At 42.7% G+C, this 13,546-nt stretch overlaps 1 protein-coding gene across 4 annotated transcripts in view; it reads left to right on the plus strand.

Annotated features, from left to right (window-relative positions):
• MAP3K3 (mitogen-activated protein kinase kinase kinase 3) overlaps positions 1-13,546 on the plus strand; it is a 44,685-nt gene that overhangs the window by 1,457 nt on the left and 29,682 nt on the right. For all 4 annotated transcript variants that reach the window (XM_032449407.1, XM_032449408.1, XM_015885659.2 and 1 more), the window contains exons 2-6: positions 4,482-4,603; positions 4,955-5,044; positions 8,131-8,171; positions 10,829-10,928; positions 11,795-11,908. In XM_032449407.1, coding sequence (XP_032305298.1) covers positions 4,482-4,603; positions 4,955-5,044; positions 8,131-8,171; positions 10,829-10,928; positions 11,795-11,908 — 467 coding nt within the window. The remainder of the gene's footprint in view (positions 1-4,481; positions 4,604-4,954; positions 5,045-8,130; positions 8,172-10,828; positions 10,929-11,794; positions 11,909-13,546) is intronic.

Genomic DNA, 13,546 nt, shown 5'->3' on the forward strand with positions numbered 1-13,546 from the left:
AGTGTTGCAGGTTGCTGAGCTCCATTGATAGAACCACAGCTCGCTGGCACTTCGCAGAAAGGGCAGTCATTTCCAAACCTGTGCTTTCCAAACAGAGCTCCTCAGCAGCAATAGGCTCACTTGCTTCTAATACAGAGAAACGTGAGTGTATGTGGGAAGCAGAGGGGAGGAGCAGCACTCAGGCCCAGAGTGAAGTGCTCCTTGCAGTCCTGCTGCTGAGGCTCTCCCCGGCCTGCTCTGCTTTCCTGCCTGTGTCACTTCCTTCCCTTAGCTCTCATTGCCTGGCGCTGTGCAGTGACAGCCCCCACTGCTGGGGGAGGGAGGGGGCTGAGCCCAGGGTCGGTCAATGCCAGCTACAATCCTCAGTGTGAGGAATTTCTCAGTGTGAAGAACCTCAGATACATATCCCAGCTCCATAGGGATGCTCAGCTTTTTCTTCTAAACCTTCAGGCCAAGTTTTCTGTTTGAAATAAACTTGCTCGTTGCCCCTGGTTCTGCTGGCAGAATAGCCAGCAGCATCGCTGTTGGTGGCAGCAGATAACAAATGCGTGTGTTTGCTTTTCTCAAACAACTTCTAGTGCCTTCTATTATCATGCTATATAAAATACCATCCTGGATCATAGAGGTTTACAGGCTTTTCTGCACTCTGCAGACGCTTTTACTTTGGGGTTTGTTTGTTTTTCTTTAACCCTATTCCTGTTTTGTACCACTGCAAACACACCGACCTGCTCGACCCCGTGGAGCAAACCCTGTACGCGTGGAAATAAACGCGTTATGAGGATGAAGGGTTTTCTCTGTGAGCAGCAGTTCCCCTTTATCCGATGGTAGAAAACCCGTGAGTGTAGTTTTTCAAACATGAGAAGCATTTCCTGGACAACATCTTTGAGCACAAAGCAGAGCTGTGTTTCCCAGACCTACTGGAGACGTAGCAGCAAAGGGTCCTTCAGTGAGCTTCCAAAATTGCTTATTTTTCATTCCTAATAACTTTTGCATTGTGTGATTAATGTGATGCTGCTGCATATACTCCCTTAAAGCCAATCTGTGCAAATCCTCTCTTTGGATGGAAAGAAAGAAGTATTCATGCTTGGTAACATTAAATCCATCACAATGTTGTCCTGAATGGAAACATTTCTTCCTTTGGCAAATGTGTATTTCACACCGATTTTGTGTTAAAAAATGATAAATACTCTGTTTCCCACCAAAACAAGGATGAATTCTCTTCTGTATATTGTCTGAGGGAGATGGTAGCCCAGTCTGTGATACTAACATCACATAAGCTCCACCTGCTGCTGCGTGGCATAGCGTGGCTGTGTGCTGTAAGATCATAGCATTAGTGCTTGCCTGCAGGTGAATGGAGCACCCAGCAGTGCTGCGACCCTTCCTGCTCACCAGGGGGTTCTGCTGCTACCCAGGTGCTGCCATGAAGAGTTTCACGTTGCAGAGTTGTGTCAGTGCACAAGTGAGCTAGTAAGTAGTTGCACATCTAAGCTGCAGCCTGCATCAGGAGGCTGTGGATGCCCCATCCCTGCAGGCATTCAAGGCCAGGCTGGATGTGGCTCTGGGCAGCCTGGGCTGCTGGGTGGTGACCCTGCACATAGCAGGGGGTTGGAAATGGATGAACATTGTGGTCCTTTTGAACCCAGGCCATTCCATGATGTGATTCTGTGATATGATTTTGTGATAGGAGGCAGATAGCTGCTCGGACACGTGTCTTCTCTGCCCACTTCCTCCAGCAAATGAGAGACTTTGAAAATCAGCCGACGTGAGCACAGCCTGGGCTTTGGCACCAACAGCTTGTGAGTGCATCTCAACTGCTGCTCCTTGTTTTGGAGTGAGGTGCCATGGTGTTCAGACCAATTTCTCATTCATAAACGTATTCTTTGATTGACTTGATTCCGTGTTATGAGCACCCAGTTAGAAGCTGTTTTCATAGCTGTTTTGCTTGCCCAAAGGAACCCTGACCGTCTGCCAAGACAAGCTCTTCTTCATCCTCCTGGTAGCCAGCCAAACCCAAACTGTGCTGTAGTGGAAAACTTGCATCCCTGCTCCTCACATTGTGCCTTGGGTGCTGGGAGCTCAGCAGTTCACCACTCCATCGTTGTCACGGTTTGTTATGCGGAGGTGCAGCCCCTATTGGCTGCCTTGCTCAAAGATTATGCTCAATACCAAACAAGAGGAAGGAATGAGAGTAAATTGGAGATGCTCCAGGGAGGTAAAAGGGGAAGCGTTCAGATGTAAGGTTGAAAACATTTTTTTTGTTAATAAAAAAATAAAAAGCATGCTGTGCTGAGAGGAGAAGGCTGTGGGGAGACCTCATTGTGGCCTTCCAGTATTTGAAAGGAGTGTATTAGCAGGAGGGGGAATGGGTGTTTGTGAGGGTGGGCAGTGATAGGACAAGAGGAATGGTTTTAAATGGAGACAGAGGAGGTTTAGCTTGGATCTTAGGAGGAAGTTTTTCACCCATAGGATGGTGACGCACTGGAACAGGTTGCCCAAGGAGGCTGTGGATGCCCCATCCCTGCAGGCATTCAAGGCCAGGCTGGATGTGGCTCTGGGCAGCCTGGGCTGGTGATTAGCAACCCTGCCCATAGCAGGGGGTTGGAACTGGATGAGCACTGTGGGCCTTTCCAACCCAGACCATTCTATGGTTCATTCACAACCTTTTTTTCACATTTTTCTCCCACAAGGGGTTACGGAGTGCTGAGATGGATCCTAGCAATTATTTCCTTTGGCTGAAGTGCTCTTCAAAAGCAACCTCTTCTTTTGGTTATGTTACTTACACCCCTGCTATAAGAGACAGTGTAGTTATTGTCCCATCTGGCTTGTCTTGGAAAGCAGCGATTTGGGGCAAATGGGATGGGAGAGTTCTTTCCATCCCCATCTCCAGCCTGGCCTGCTTGTTGTTGCTGTTCTGATGGCAGTGCTCAGTAGCGCTCACATCAGCTCGAGCATATCTTTGAATTTATATAACCTGATCAGCTTTATCTCTTAATAAATGCTACAGTGCCTTGTCGAAATCCCGTAGTAGCCCATAATAGGCTTTTTCTCAGTGATGCTGGGAGCAAATGTGAATGCAAGATCTCAGAGTGTGGGCTCCAAAGTGAGCTTCAGCTCTGAGCAGCGCTGTGTTGCATTTATTGATTCCTGATACGATCAGAATCATTGAAACCATGAATTTGTTTGTTAATAGTCCCTTGAAGCCCCAGAGCTGGGGAACTCTGGTATCTGGTCTGCTACACATGAAGAGGTTCCAGAATGAGCTCAAACATGCTGCTTGGATTGAAAATGCCTCCTGTTGTTCACCTTGTGTCCCTTCAGCGTGTCAGAGCAGCATCAAGCTCCAATGCTATCAAGAAGGCTGGGTTTAAATTAACTAGAAGAGGTTTAATGGGAGTACAGTCCTGTTTTTCTAATGGTTAAACAATAGCTCTTACCTTTGGGGGAGGAATAAAGCTGCCTCTCAGGAAAAGTTAAGCAGAGGAGGGCTTGCATTGCCTTGCAGCACATGGTGAAGGTGCAGTGGAAGCACTGCTGCTCCTTGCAGCACTGAGTGACCTTCTAGGCAGGAACTGGGGAGAAAGCCAGTGTCGTTTCTGTTCTGGCTGGGATGAGTTTAGATGATACCCCCTTACACACAGCTCTGTTTTCTGTTTTCTTGCTTCTGAATGTTGGTAGCATTAGTTCCTGCATGCTTTAGAAGTACATCCCACATCTGTCATCTTTAAGCATTGCAAAGATCTCATTTGCTATTCAGACATTGTTTAATTTTGAATCCAGTCTTCTGCATAAAACATAAGCTGCCTTTATTGAGAGACATGAGCAGATGCGTGACGTGAAACTGGAGGAACAACTACTCCAAGTGAGTCACCTTCACAGAGAAATGCAGGAGCAAGCAGGTCTGCCAATGAGTGTCCAGCAACTGCTCCACTTTCCAATGAACACCTTTACCCATCCAAATCAGTGTCCTGAATTGTGAATAGATGTGTAGCCAAAAAACACTCATTTCAACTCAGACCCATCAAACCCATACGTTTAAGGACCTCAGAGATAAAGGAGGAATCTGATGTCTCACTAAGTCCCTGCTGACTTGTCTGGTCCTGAGTGTCTGGTCCTGTCCCATTACAACCAAACTTCATGTGCCAAATTTGGTTTATTTCCCTTCTATGCAGCATCAAGTAATTCAGGATTGTTATTCTTGCAGAAGCAGAGGATTATTTTCAGTGGCTGTTAAAACACCTTCAAGTTGGCATCCATCACAGATCCTCCTGTGACATTAGACAAGTGACTTAAAATTGGTCTATTTACTACTTCAGGATCTTAGGTTGTTTGTTTTTTCTATGACTAAATGAAATTACAGTGTGTTTGCAGAGATCTCTTAAAAAAAGAGTCGTCTTTCTGTGAGCCAGCAGAAACCCAGTGGAGAAGTGTTACAGTCAATGCTCACACAAGGTACTCACTATCGAAATTCCTGTGTCCTGCAGACGAACAAGAGGCCTTGAACTCCATCATGAAGGACCTGGTAGCCCTCCAGATGAGCCGACGTCACAGACTGACTGGGTTTGATACCATGAAGAATAAAGACACTGCTCACTCCAACAAACAGGTAAAGGGATGTTTAATGAGTGCTTGGAATCGGTGAGCGGGGACAGGAGGGACAGAGCAGGCTGACAGTGGGCCTGCTGTCTGCATTCTGCCATGTGCTTTTAGCATCACAAGTGAACAATCCCTATTCTTGCTCAGGTGTTGCCAGCGTGGTAGCTTTGTTCATTTATTTACCTTCATGGCCTAAGGAAGGTGCAGTTTGGATGTTTCGCAATGTCTCAGCATTCCATCTTCCTCCTACATGCGTTTCTGATGGGTTTTGATCTGTGTAGATTAGCTAAGAAACTGAAGAAGTGGTTTTCTGGTCTGTAGTGCCTTTTTATTTAAACGAGTTTTCTTCTTATTCCTTAAGAAAAAACACAATGCCAGCAGTCCACCTCTCTTGGGCAACCCTGCAATAACAAACCAGTGTGCCTCTGCAGTGGAAGAAAAAAAACTTCCGGTAAGAAAGTTTGCTTCCTATTCAATATTAGTGATTATCAATTAGGAAAACGTTTTAAAATCATGTGTGGCAACTTTTACAGGATTCATTTCAGTAGATGTGAGGGCCAGGAGAGCTTTTCCTTACTGACTCTATAGTAGTAGCATGTGGTTCTCCATGTAGTGGAAATAATACTTAAACTGAGAAGGAAGCAGAGAACTGAGAAGCAGTAATGATGAAAGGGAAACAAGTATTTCAACTTGTGATTCAACAGAGGGTCACTGCAGGTTAAAGCTGCATAAAGCAATCTGTTGGATAATGAACTAATGTCTCATCTTCACATGAGTCAGACTGCATATGAATTCAGAATGAAGAGCCTGATAAAAGTGAGTCAGACTGAACTTGATTCAAGAACAGTAGAGGGGATTCTCTGAGAGGTCTGGCTTTAGTTAAAGTGTAATAAATCTTGCCTGTGTGAAAAAGGAAGCAGCTCTTTACAGGTGTCTGAATAGAGACAGCATCCTCCTTGGTGGGGAGGATTGGCTGGAGTTACCCAGATGTGTCATGTGAAGAAAGAAATGAAAGTAGCCCTTATATGAGTATGGGGCTGCAAAATCCATTTTCCAAATGAAATACTTGTCTCAAGGTAATAAGTGGCAGCATCAATACTTCAAAGCTTTTTTGGGTTTATTTTACATTTCTCTACCCAAAAAAAAAAGTCTCTAGTAAACTATTACGTTTTCTTTCTGGTAGAAAGACAAGGCAGACTAGTCCAGCTGTGGCAGTATATGCTGCTTATTGTTTGATTGAAATACTTCAATTTAAATTCAATGGTTTCAGTTTAGAAGCATTCGTCCAGTAGTGTCTTAAAGAATTAAATCAAGTTAACTGCAGTTGGATTGAGGTTAACATGAGAAGCTGCCTATGTCAGTCAAATAACTGTTTCCAGTTACATGCTTATTACAGGCTTACGCTTGCTGGAGCAGGCTGTAAAGTACGTGTCTGTCTCTTTCTTGTGCTTTGTCTGCTTGTAATCTTTTTGTTCAGCTGAGATCTGGGATTTCCTTGAGTGTGCTGGACGAATCCATAGAGCAGTGCAGAACCCTTTCCAAGTCATGTTGAAATGTAAATTCAGAGAAGTCTTAAATCAAAATCTGTAATCAGTCTTTATGATACCACATCATAGAACTGGGATACTAAAACCCCAAACTTGGATTTGTTTTCTTGCTCATCTCTTTGGATAGTTTATGGGAGCTGCTTCAAAAAGCAGTTTGTATGGGCGATAGGTTCCCCATGCTTCCAAAGGAAATGCACAGTGCTAGACAGCAACTGTTCCAGGCTCTCTCTGAAATGTGAACACTAAGATCACTGAATTCCTCTCCTTAGATCTTTGGATAGTGAACACAAATGGCCGGTGTGTGATCCTTCTGGAAAGCACAATCAGGAGATAGGTGCCAGATGATGTCAATACCTATCATCGCACTTCTCCCCTTCTCTTTGTTACAGCTTATGAGTTTGAAAGGGTGCAGTGGAGGTGAGAAGGATATTTTAGTTTGTTCAGATACCAGCAGGTGGAGAAATGGTTTCTGTAGAGCCCTGAAGATCTTTTAGTGCTGCCTAATTTTGACTAGTGAGAACTTTGTCACTTAGCTGCTTCATAACCTAGAACTCATCTCGAGGTCAGAAATTTAATCTATGAAATGGCTGTCATTTAATTTCATCCAAACAGATCCATTTAGTTCACTTACACCAGACTACTTCAAATAGGATATAGGAAGGTAATTGAGAGCCTTCCTTCCCAGATAATCCATTTATAAAGGGATCATTCCTCCCTCCAGAAAAGAATGTTTCGTCAATAGTTGACTGGTGGACATCATTTATAGCTTTTTATTCCTACACTTTTTGCTGCATTTTTCCTTTACTGTTCAATTTAAAATGACTTCTCTGAAATTTGCTTCATTTTGCTGTCTTCCTTCCCACATCTAAAAGAATGTCTTTGGTAGAGCTGATGTGCAAATTAGCCACCTGCAGGTTATCATTGCTCTAATCGGGGAGCTCGTTTGTCGTGATCCATTATGTACCTATGGTGCTGCAGGAATGCTGTGTACAGGCAGTGATTGCTTAGGTCCCTTTGAACTGCATTCTTGTCCACTAGGCCTGCCAGATATTTCCTCTCACTGAAGAGCATTTCCTGGCCACATTTGTTTTGAAGTTCCTAGATGTGTGATTGCCTATTGTCTGAGGCTTTCACAGATGGCTTCATCCACCCCAATCACACAAACTGTGCAGCAGAAATTACTGAGTCTTATCAGAGCAGATTTTTTCCCTTTTATTTTTATCTTTGCAGCCTAAATTGGGATCTGAACTTTGAGCTCCAGAGTTGAAAGTTCAGCATGTTGACTCTTCCGTGTCATGCAGCATCTTCTGAGTTTGCAGAGAAACACACAGGTTGTGCAGTCAGTGTGTTTAACCATCTGCCAGAGAGGGATGAGATCCCCTTTGCGCTCTCAGAGGTGACACGTGGTTTGCTTATTTGTGATATCGCTCTTTGAGTCCAGGAGCTGAGTTTTAGCAATAGCAAAGACTATGACTGCAGTATGAAGGATGTCATCTGTTCCCTGCATGTGTCTCTTTTCTGCCATGACAAAAAAAAACACACCTTGAGACTTCACAAAGAAAATGAGCTTCAGTTCAGGTGAATGTGCAGTTGGATGGTATTTCAGGCTTTTGTCATGCAGTGTTTTAAGATAGATTAATTTTCCTTATCATTAAAATCTGTGTGTTCCATATGACAATGAATAGAAATTACAACTTTGTTTTTACCCCTTTCCCTCTCTTTCTCCCTTAGCAATTTCTGCATTCCTCACGGTGCTGTGTTCACATCTCATTCTCTTAATTGTCCATCATCTACTTCAGCTTCCATGCAGAATGTGGCCACATCTGTTGTGTTCTGGTTCACTTTCTGAGGAGTCAATGCCTGCTGCTATCACAGAATTACCTGTTTTGTGTTTGGGCCTTAAAACCATCGTGTGGGCCATTCATTTGCTATATTTGCTGTTGGTCAGAGTTTCATTGTGAACTAACCTTTAGTTCTTTCTCTTATACAGAATGAAGTAAGGATAAAGTTTGAATTTAATGGGGAAAGGCGGTAAGTCTGTCTTCACTTCTTTCCTTGTTTCTTTGATACTCAGTTTTGAGATACTTTCTTTTTGTCAAATAAGAAAGAAAATTGGCTGAATTAGCACTTTTCTGTGTTTACAGTATTGTTTCTAGGGAGTAAAATTCAGCTCTCTGTGGTTGTATGTGAGGTTTTCTTAGTGAAGTACAAAGGGATGTTCCTGACTTAGTGCATCGTGTTAAACCTTGACTGCTAGTAAGTGTTTGGAAATGAAACTAAGCAATAAACACAGTGTTAATAGGCACTCAAACCTTCTTGATCATAGTACGTTGTTCATGGTCAGCCTTCAGTTTGAAGCATTCACCTTGATGAGTGCAGTTCAGTGCGCGATGCCAGAGCTTGTTAAAGCTCACAGTATTGGAGCAAGCGATGGAGTGCAAATATTATATCAGTGGGAAGATATAATGATCACCTGGAAATTTCAAACATTGGCCTCAAAAAGCCACTGATTTGTTCTCTATTGGAGGAGAGCTTTATCAAAAGTAGGTATTTTTCTTAAAACAGGAGAGCAGAGGAGAGGAGGATTTTAAATCAGTGTTAGCTGGGACCTGGCACTGCTTCTGTCAGCCCTCTCTGCTCAGCACTGCACAGTGTTGGAGGCATTGTGTGACTGCACAACTTCCTGTGCTGCTGTGTTGTGACAAGGCAACTTGGAAGCAAACTCTTGTCACCACCGTCCTGTCATCTTCTGTGTCTTCTGCCAGGGCACGTTTAAGATGGCTCAGAGCTCGGGGGAGAAGAAAGCTTTTTCTTCAAGTAACGTTAAAATGAAAAGGTTGATTGTGCATTAGTCTAATTATGCAGCTACGCTTGCCTGAATTCCCCATTCCCAAAGTGGTATGCAGTTACAGACAGCAAGCTTGCACCGAGAATGTAAGTGTGTGTGCTTGGTTTCAGAGGAGCTGCCAGATCTAACCACAAATATTTAAGGTGGTCAGGCAGGAATGGGCTCCTTAAATGCTGCAGTCCAGGATTTTGTGTTAGAAGAGCGCACAGAGTTTTTTAAACTAATAGAATTTGTGGCACCTGAGAACAGCTCTGCTTTTTAATGCCTTGAGTGTAGAATGGAAGCCTTTATAAGGGACTTCAGTCCAGCTGAGAGCTAAATTACAGTGCCAGAGTACTGTAATTTCATGGATAGGTTTCTTACTAATATGTAGAAAATGTTATTGTGGGCTGATTTTTTAACAGGGACAATTATTTCTAGATTGCTGAATGTTGTAGGTCTGGTCACAAGATGAACCCTACCTGGGCAGTGACTGGGAAAGCCATCTAACATTACACCTATATAGAACAAAAGCTGCATGCAGTGCAAGGATACTGAGTGCTGACCAAGCGTGTTGGGTGGATGGACATTCTGGAAATTAAGCATTTTGGAAGGAGGTGGAGAGGAGATTGCTTGAGGGGAGAAGAGCTCCAAGGCAGAAGAGCTGATGACCATGGTACAGGGACTGATTAATAATAAGGTGCTGAGCACTGGACGTCATTGGTTTGCTAAAATGAGGTCTGATGGGTTGTAAGCAGGAGTTACCATTGAATCATTCAGTTCTTGGCCCAGCATGTTTTATTTACTGGGTATTATTCTAGGAGTGATAAAATAATCTTTTTCAATGACTGTCAGGGTAGCAACTTTCTGAGTACTTGGCAACTTCCTCCAGCAGAACATTGCAGCAAAATAAACAGTTTTAGAAGCTTTCCTGGAACTTCCTTTTACAATTTAGCCTAAAGCATTATAGTTTTTATTCCTATGTAGGCAAAAGAGTAATAAATACCTAGCAAAGAAAGCCCTGCTACTGTTTTCTGAAAAGCACGCCTGTGCCATGGTGTTCATTAGGGTTTCTGAGGGCAGCTGTGGCTGTTGCCATTGTGGATTCCTTGAGGCCATTGGTGTGTGTAGATCAGGACACGGTGTCATTCAGCTGGCTGTGAAGTGGCTGAGTGTTAGGACTAGGATGTTAGTGGGCTGCGAGGTTTGGGCTCAGAGCAAGCAAGCAGAGAATCAGGGAATGAGGATGTTCAGATGCCTTTGGGTCCTGCTGATGCCTTCTGTCAGGAGCTCAGTGCTGACTTGCAGTGGAAAAGTTTGTTGAAACCTCTCAGTTGGAACACGTTTTGGAAAGTGTTAGGAAGTGTTTTTAGTTCAGGTATCAGAGTATTTAAATCAAAACATCTTGGTTTTTTGGGGCTTCCTGCTGCTTTTATTTCAACTCTCACTGAACTTATTTGCTTTTGTTTACTGCTTGAGGTGGTGTTCTTTAAGCCGACATAAATGGAAGGCTTATATCCTCTTCCATGGAAGAAATGTATTCAGTAAAGGATATTTTTCTCTCCAGGGACAAAGGCGTTCTATTACAAACATTAGTTGAATAAAACTGAGGTTGAAGTTTCTATTTTGACAACCCAATAGCAAATGCACCAGAGATCGAGAATCCCTTGATGAATAATATCAGTTCAAGAATTCCTTGATATGTAATATCAATTTGAGTTAGAAAAAATCATTACTTACTTGAGAAAGAAACGTTCCAATGTGATTGGTTGTTTTGTTTGAATGATTCAGCCATCCAATTTGATTGCTTTGTCAGATATATGTCTGATTTCAGTGTTGTTTTTTTCTGTTCTTGTTTCAGAATTATCCTATTTATCCGTCCTGTGCGCTATGAAGATGTGCAACAGAAAGTGAAAACAGCTTTTGGCCAGCCTCTGGACCTCCACTACATGAACAATGAGGTACAGAGCATGGTTGTCAGTGCTCAAAACTTGTAATAGGCTCTTTAGGTGAGAGATTTCCATCCCAAATTCTGTGCTCCAGAGGAAGACGTGCTGGTACTGACAGAGCATCACACTGATGTCAGTGTTGTACTAACATCAGCACCTCCCTTCTTCCTGCTGGGGTTATCTGGGAGATGCATTTAGGGAGTATGTATTTGTCTCTGAGGAGCTGGGTAGTTTGTGCAAAATAAGATGAAGTATTTTAGGCTTTCACCACTCTTTTCCCTGCTTTTCTGTTGTGGTGTTGCCCTTACATTGTTAGGGACTGCATCCCTAATGAAAGAGTTGCCAAACTTTATTCACCAGTAGAAGCTCAACAGAAATAAAAGTGGTTCTTCAGTATTAACAGCATCCACATTTTGAGTTGTGAGTTGGGTGAGAACAGAGGGTGTCTGAGGAGATTTTTATGGGATTTTCCTAGCAAGTTTTAAACTCCTCTTTGATTCCCTTCTTTCAAAGTCTAGATCTTCCCTGTATTAGTCTCTTAGGTGAAACCTTGCTTTCAATTGATCATTAGATCTGGATTCATACATATTCTGAGACTGTTGTCATCAGGGAGGCTGGGGCCTGACTCTGGCTTGTTCTTGGATAACTTGGAAATTTGCATAGGGTCAGCCACAGCTCTGATGGTGTGAAGGAGAGCCCTGAACAAAAAGACAGTGGGAGAGTATTGTGATGAAAGCTTGTGTGTGAATCAAGCAATCGGGATCTTATCTAGTATTCTGATTTTATTTTCATTCTTTATAGTTTCTTTAAATTTCTCTTAGGGAAGTAGATTCATTTTTACTGTCCTTTCTAATGTTGTTTTTTTGTTTGTTTCGCAGCTTTCTATTCCTTTGAAGAACCAAGATGACCTGGATAAAGCAGTAGATCTCTTAGACCGAAGCTCTAATGTGAAAAGCCTTAGAATATTACTGCTTTCTCAGGACAGAAACCATGTAGGTAACAACTTCTATAACTGCAATAAGATGAAAGTTTTTACCATCGAGTCTCTGAAAACTGGCAGTCTTAGCCAAGAATAATAGGAATTAGTAAGATTGCTTTGTTCCACAGATATACACATGAATATATTTATTCTCTTTGATTTTAATTACCTCTAGGGTTTGTTCTGTGAGTTTTTTGTTCTTTTTTTTGCTACTCACAGCAGGTGTTTAGGAACTAAAACACTGAAAAGAGATTTTGAAGCTGTAATTAGGATGTTCTATGCTGGGTACCCAGTGACTATATACAGATAACTCATGATGAGTCTGGTTCATAGAGAGGGGTTTTCTTTTAGTTTTGATTAATGACACAGTGTCAAAACTGCACACAATTAGCTTGTCTTTAAGAAAGCACAAGTTGTTCTTGATGACAAGCTATTAGCACTTTCATTCCAGATGGGAAGTCTGCTGATGATTTTTTTTTTAGCTCTATAGCTTACTGCTTTGAATCCAGTCTTACTGTATAGAAACTGAGTTGCTCTTAAGCTCATGTTGGCATATAAACACCTAAGATGAATTTGATTGCGTTTGCTGTCTTGGATCACAAGGGGCTGTGACAGTGAGTTTCAATGTAGTTTGCACTTTTCAACAGGAAAGACCATAACATGAGAAATAAAGGAGGAGTGAAAGTGTTGAGGTTTGTTTTTGAAGTTAATGTCATACAGCTTTTAAAGCCAAAGAGCCTGATAGCTTAGGTATTTTATTTGCAAATTATTAAATTCTTTTGCACAGCGTGACACAAAATGCTGTGCTGTCTTGAAAGCTTTGCTGGTCGTGGCTTGTCAATCTGGAATGTGCATCTCTGTTCAAGATTGCAGGCTGTCAGCTCAGGCTCTCGGAATAATCACACCTGTGATTATTCTTAGAGCTGTCGGGAGAATAAATCCATTTCTTGCTATTTTTGAAATTGATAATTCATGTTAATAGACAAATATCTTCAGGGTTTATTAACAGCAGTTTCCCAAGTGTCTGGGTGCCAGAATCTGGAAGGGGATTGGGGGGGTAGGGAGGAGGGGTGCTGTTCTTTGGAACTGGCTGCTCCAAGGACAATGCTTGGCAAGAGAAGACCTTTGGTCTGACCTGCTGTAGTCAGACTGCTCTGTGTTGTCAGGAAACGCTTTGCAAAAGGTGGCCTCTGCTTCTGGTATTACACAGTGAAACAGTTCTTTTACAGCCCTCTTAAATTCAGCATCTTAAGCCTAAAAACCAGATGTTAAACGATACTATCTAAACTTTACATAAGCCACCAAAACCTTCTTACAGTAAACACTCAGCAAGTCTCATCCCTACACCAGCCAGTAGCCAGTGCTGTGTCCATGTCCTTTCATTAGCTGTTTTTTCCCCCTTGGCTCAAAGCACAAACAAACAGTGAAGTCTTCACTAAGTGCCACTGTTTCCCCCCTCTCTTCCGACTTCCTTTTCGTCTCTTAGTTGTCTGACAGGAGAGTCCTCCATGTGATAAAGCAAAAGCCCACAAGTCTGAAGGAGGATTCTTGGCTGCATGATCTCATCCCACTGAGGGAGCGGGAAGCATTCTTTTTCCTGAAGTACAGGATGCAGATTTTGTTTTGGTTGTGCTCTTTTTCTTTCTCTGGG

The sequence above is a fragment of the Coturnix japonica genome, chromosome 27, assembly GCF_001577835.2.
Source record: "Coturnix japonica isolate 7356 chromosome 27, Coturnix japonica 2.1, whole genome shotgun sequence".
Lineage (NCBI taxonomy): Eukaryota > Metazoa > Chordata > Aves > Galliformes > Phasianidae > Coturnix > Coturnix japonica.